This window comes from Pyxicephalus adspersus, chromosome 6, assembly GCF_032062135.1.
Source record: "Pyxicephalus adspersus chromosome 6, UCB_Pads_2.0, whole genome shotgun sequence".
NCBI lineage: Eukaryota > Metazoa > Chordata > Amphibia > Anura > Pyxicephalidae > Pyxicephalus > Pyxicephalus adspersus.
Genome location: NC_092863.1, coordinates 65,828,802 through 65,835,352, shown reverse-complemented (window position 1 = coordinate 65,835,352; position 6,551 = coordinate 65,828,802). Strand labels below are relative to the sequence as shown.

At 39.8% G+C, this 6,551-nt stretch overlaps 1 protein-coding gene across 1 annotated transcript in view; it reads right to left on the bottom strand.

Moving 5' to 3' along the window:
• Positions 1-6,551, bottom strand: part of REEP5 (receptor accessory protein 5) — a 20,852-nt gene that overhangs the window by 12,019 nt on the left and 2,282 nt on the right. The window contains exon 2 of the mRNA XM_072416089.1: positions 1,314-1,407. Coding sequence (XP_072272190.1) covers positions 1,314-1,407 — 94 coding nt within the window. The remainder of the gene's footprint in view (positions 1-1,313; positions 1,408-6,551) is intronic.

Below are 6,551 nucleotides of genomic sequence, written 5' to 3'. Positions count from 1 at the left end.
ACAAAGCTGGAAGGGCTGACTGAAGGACATTCTATTCTGTAACAATCTACAGGTTAGCCAGAAATTGTTAGGCAGCCACCACATCTACGGATTAGGGTTATTTATACCCCACTATGAATGTAAATTGGGTTTTGATAAATTCATGTCTCCAGGTAATAGATTATAACTCATATTGTGGGTTACTTCCCCCCCCCTCAGATTGTAAGCTCTTTGGGGCAGGGTCCTCTCCTTCTCCTGTGTCACTGTCTTGTCATTTGCAATCCCTATTTAACGTACTGTGTAATATGTTGGGGCTTTATAAATCCTGCGTAATAATTATAATATTAAAGTGACATCCTCAAAGTGTTTTTTCATGCTATATTCTCCTATGGCTATTGGGAAAGGCTGTTGGCTGGTTTGTCGACTTAATGGGAAGCAAGACAATCTACATACAATATGAATAACGAACTTCTTTATGCAGACATCACTGTGTATTGTTTTTCACAAAATATACTTGAAAAAGTAAAACATTATCACCATACTAAACTGTGGCCATCTGAACTTGACCAATGTAGCGTTGCTGCAGACATAATAGTACTCCATGTCTGATAGAACAGGTGTCTGATTATGTTACTGGATAATAGATGCACCTTTGTGGTCTATGCAAATCTTAATAAAACAAAGAGGGAGAACCACTTGGCAAAGAGAGTGAAATATACATGTATAGTTACTAGTTTGACATTCTCACTTGTTTGGAGCTGTAGGAAAAATCTGTTACTGTCATTTTTATTCATAGGAGAACTGCTATAAAATTACCAAACAAATAGCAATAATAAGCAACAGCCAAAAGAACTCAAAAATAAATAACTGGAGAAAAAAAAAAGAGGATATCAAACTATTTATTATAGCAGTACCAAGTACAGACACTGTATTGTGTTTATAAAGACAGATATGAGTATGAACATTGCACAACCTAGGAGACATATGTTTGGACTGTTTGTATCCTGAGGAATCCTGTAAACATATATATGATATGTCTAGACACCCTGCACCATAGGTCAGCATTTTCTGTCATCAAGTCAAAGTTGTTTATGGTTTTGAAGGGTAGTTTTGGATGAACCAAATCACAGATGAAAAAAAAAACATTATACATTTATATGCCAATAGTTCTAGTTTATAGAGTCCCTGTCCAGCCATTCAGAATGGTTTCCTACAGAAATCTTATGAAGGGGCAGAGTATATGCAAAACCCTCTATAGTGATATTTGTACACTTTACTGTATCAAAGTTTTTACACCTACCCATTATAGTACAGATCTGAGGAGTATTACTTACGAGATGTATGCTGGGTAGCCAAATCCAATCAAGTTGCAGAGAAGAGACGCTCCATATCCAATCACCAAGTACACGGCTATGAGGCCAATGATGCCTGTTAGAAAAAAAGATGCAGCCATATGAATATTCACAAATTCACCACAAACTTCCTTATATAATCAGAAAGATCTTGAGCAAATGCAGGAAAATTAAATCTTTCATAAATTTACAACCTACAGGCTCACTGATAAAATACATGAGTAAATAATTATCCTAGTAAATCACTAAAAAACAAAAAGAGTGAGGGATGACTCAAGGAAATGTAAGCTGCAGATGTTACAAATTAGAGCTAGTGCACACTACCAATTTTAATTTTTTTTGCAGAAATACATGCCAAGCTCTGTGCCAATAAAGACATTAGATATACAAGATGTCAGAATGGGCCTAATTGTCACTTCCTAATCGTGAAAAATTCTCACACGTTCCCGTCTCGCTGCTTACCTGCTGCAAGGAAGCGAATCATCTTCCAGACTGTTTGGTTTAAACTTCCTACAGTGCACGTCAACTCTACTGCTGCCAAGTTCACCTCCCTCTCTCCCCTCCCACACATGCAAATGACACGCATTCCCAAACTTACAGCTTCAGCTGTTGTGCCATAGGCACATATGCTATGCAAAAAGAATGGGGTCTATAAGACGATATACAACACTGCAAGAGAATTAGATAAAAGAAAAACAAAAATAAGGAGTTTAATAAGCTCACTGACAATTGCTGACCTCATTGTCATTTTATCCAAGTCGCAGGCTGCAAATCAGAAGGGACGTCAGAGTTTGAGAAGTTTTCTCAATCAGACTTCTGGAACTGACTAGTATAGCCAGGCCTTATGTTTTCTCAAGAAATTCTGTGGAACCCGTGTGTGCTACCATTTTCCATTGCTGATGTCTGCTCCCACCAACACTGAAATTGGAAATAGCAGTGGAACACAGCTTGTAACAATGAGCCAACAACTAGCCACGTAGCAGTTAAAGAGGCAACTGTGAGCACTTCAGTCACTTCTCTGCATATTTTGTTTTTGATTAGACTCTCTTTATAAAGAATACATAGAATAGAATAAATAATAGATGTCTTGATAATGAATATGATTGTAGGTACACATCAGGAAAGGATTTCCTTTAGTAATGCAAGTTAAATATAAAAAAAAGTTTGTTATGTGATCTCTACTACTGAACTAGAGCAAGACCACATCCACTTGTCACCCTGGTAAAAAAGTATTAAAAAACAAAAATAACCCCGCCATTCCTAAGTAATTCCAGCTTTACTTTATGAAGGATAAAACAATGCTTCAAAGGAAACAATCTCGCAATACAAAAACCGATTACATCGAACCGAGTCCGATTACATGCCACAGACTTAACACCTTCCTGTGACAGATACGCTTGTCAAAATGTTTTTTCTGGGAAACAGATTTGTGTCTTTGGATAAATGTTCCAAAATAGAACTGAAGTCTGTAAAGCAACCACCAACTTGAATGTTGCCCAGTCCAGCAGAATGAGAGGACTGTCTGAGGTCTGATCATTTACATCCTTGTCACAGGTTTAATGCACATATTTTCAGACAGCTCATTTATTTATTTGGCTAATTCACAAAAGGTGCATGTACCTTTTTTTGCAGCACAACACAGATTAGTTGGTAAGGTGCACTGAGAGGTCATTATAAAATGCTGCAACACACCATTGTGCATAATGTTCCTTGCTACAAATTTCTACAATGCAATAAATGTGAATCCAACCTAAGGGTTCTTTTTTATTCTGCATTGATGAAATATTTTATGATGTGTTCAGATATGCTGCAACAAAGTTGCAAAGAGTTTCTACCTGCAGAAGCCCAGACCTTTTTTAGCTGGGTGCACCACCCAGCACTTTTCAGTAATCACCCGGCTGTTTTTGGGTGGTTACTGATGAGTTTGGTCACAATAGAGAGGTTGCCACCCAGCTACAATTTCTTCCCACCCAGCTTAAAATAATTTCTGGGTTGAACACGGAGCTCCATAGAGAATGAACAGGGGGCAGCACTATGTGGTAGTTAACTGCCACCCCGTTCCTTCTCTATGGGGCATCTGCAAGTTGAAACCCCATGTAGGGTCTCCTCCAAGGTGCAGGTACACTGGCTGTCAATTACAAAGATGCTTGTTCTTTAACCAGCTAATGTCGATACCAACTGTCTAATGCTTGCAAACTGACACTTAAAGCCCAAGTAAACTAAAAGGTGAACAAAGCAAATTGTACCAGGAATCAGATTAGAAAATGAATAAAAATAATATATAGAAGCATTGGATAAAATAGGATTAATAACCAGTGCTTACACTCTGCACTACAGCTCATTTCCTCTCACCTCTGCATTTAGCAATTGCGCAGGTTCAACTGGTTTTATTCTCTAAAAGAAATTATATTAGATGCCAGGCTCCATTTACCAGCATCCCATATTAACCTCCATAGCGGTTCATTTCTTTTCAGTTTTATATGTCTAGAAGCGGTACAACGCCGGCAACGTACACGCACCAACGTCACCGCGAACTCCCCGGTGACTCATCGTGTGCAGAAGCTGGCCAGAGGAAGAAGAAAGAATACGGAGATCGCGGCGATGGACAGCGCGGGACACCGGAGGATCAGGTAAGCGTTCTATTTACTAACCTTCCCATAGGTTTACATACCCCGAGTGTGATTCGGGGTTACCACTTTTAACAACTTTTTTCTACCCCGAGTCACACTCGGGGTTACTTCTAGGGAGGTTACAGAAGAAACCATATAGTCACAAAAAAGGTGGCAAACAATTGTACAACCTTAATCTTTTAGCATGAAACTAAAAGACTTTGGAAGTACTGGCTGTGAGGATAGATGTACAACTACAGCCAGACACAGCCACACAATGGGGTATATGAATTTGTAAGGTTCTGTTGCAAAGGTTGTGTTTATTTGGGCTTTAACTCCCCGACGGTATGAAAAAAAGAGAATTTTTGAAAGCAAAAGCGGTACATTTAAAAATCCTGCCCGGTCCCCCTTACATCTCTGCACTGTTCCGCCCTCCAGACAAGCACTCGCAAGCAGATGCCCGGCGGGCACCTGCTTACCCTGGCCTCACATCCACAACATTCACACATGGGATGCCAATGCCGGCCATCGCCAGCTTGCACAGCAGGGAAAGACGACGCAGATATCGCTGGAAGACGGCGCTGGAACTGGGAACAAGGTAGGAGATTTAACCTCCCAGGAAATTCCACCCCGAGTGTGGCCTGGAGTTACTTCTTTTTGAATAGTAAAATCCACCCCGAGCCACACTGGGGAATACCGTGAGGAAGCCAGATGCAATCATCTATTAAACAATTTGTGACCACAATCTTTAAAATAATCTTTAGGACTTTCACACCATTTTTAGCCTTTAGGTCAACTTTAAAATCAACAAGAATATTACTGGCTCTCCTGCTATGATTATGTTCACCTATTTCAGTCCTGTGATCAGCTGTGTATTCTCCAGTCATTCCTAGGCAGGGCTGACACGCTGGGTCAATTGAAATACAAACTCTCTATAGTATTAGTGCTGGTGGAGGACCAGTTCAGAGAATTTCCTGAACTTTTCACAAGCAGCTGTGTAGCCTTGTGGGTGATCTTTTTGGAATGGGGACAGGCAAGAATAAATCCAGCAAGGTTATGGGGATTACAGTAAGTGTAACTGCACCTTTAGGCAACATGTTTAATTAAAAAAAAATAAAAAAAACATGACAAGACTATGCTATACTGAATGTCTCTAATTGGCAATATGCAATTAAACAGTAGAAGCTGCGAAAAATGTAATTTTCACCCTTCTCCTAACCAGCCTTGTGACTTTCCAAGAGAAGATGATTACACTTTATCACTCTTACTCATCCAGATAACATGCCTACATCTGTGCTGTACGTATAAAAGTATTTTTATAAGGAAATTATAAAAGGTTATCTACAGAAGCTGAATATATACAGAGTTACCCACATAAATCAAAATAAAGAATTTGGTGGTGCACCCAATAAACACAACATGAAGCACTGCAAGGCATCTGTATGTGTAAACAGGATAGAGGGGCTGCTGGGGATCCCTATGGCTCATACACATGAACACCAAACATGATACAATCCTTGTGAGGAACAAGAAATGTATCTTTGTTAGAGATCTTTAGCTTTTTTTTGCTAATATCAAGAGCTGCTTTTCTGGTACACATACTAAAAAAGATGCCAAGGGGGATTTCCCTTCACTAATAGTTGCACAATCAGTTGCTACATATCACCCCTGGCACCTATTTCATTGTGCATGCTACGCACCAAGATGAAATGCCCAGAGCAGTGTCTGCTCACAGGACAATGAATCAGCAGTGTGAGGATGTGGAGGAGTTCTTGCAGCAGACATGTGGCACATCAAGCCATCAAGAGGAGAAAAAAACAATATCACTATATATGGAGGGTGAATCTCAAGACTGCATGAACAACGGTACAGGTTCTTTGCTTGGCGAGGCAGTAACTGTATTTGCACTGCTCCGATTACAGATGTCACCAGTCCTAACAGCAAGCCATGAAGCATGAGCTAAGGAAAGGTGTTCTTTTGGCAGTTTCAGTTATGATCTTGCACATTGTAGCTATCCAAGCAGGAATATTTATCCTGAAGGAAGGATGGAGAGCACCCAGACCCCTGCAGCCTCAGCTTATACAGTGAAAACATAATGATCCTGACACTATAAAGGAGTGTTGGGTGGAGTGCACAGAGATTACACGTCTCCTTATCTAACAGAAACTGGCTGCTGCTCCCTTCCATGGTAAGTTCATTGAATTGTCTCTTCTGCTACCATAAAACCTCCAGGTGCTAGATCAACACATGCGGGATGTTTTACATAAAGGATTAAGTATAATCCTATATGTATAAATCCATTAAATTCATCACTACAAAAACAAACAAAGATAAAAGCAGAAGCCAAAAAGGGGAAGTCACTCAAAGAGCATTTCAACACATTTAGAGGGCTTACTTATAGAATGGCACTTTGTTTTATAATTCTTCTAATTGCTCCTATGGTGTTTTCAATGACAATACTCTGACATCCTTCAGAAGCTCCAGTGCCATCATCTCATAGTATCTATCTCGTAGTGCCATCATCTCATAGTATCTATCTCGTAGTGCCATCATCTCATAGTATCTATCTCGTAGTACCATCATCTCATAGTATCTATCTCGTAGTGCCATC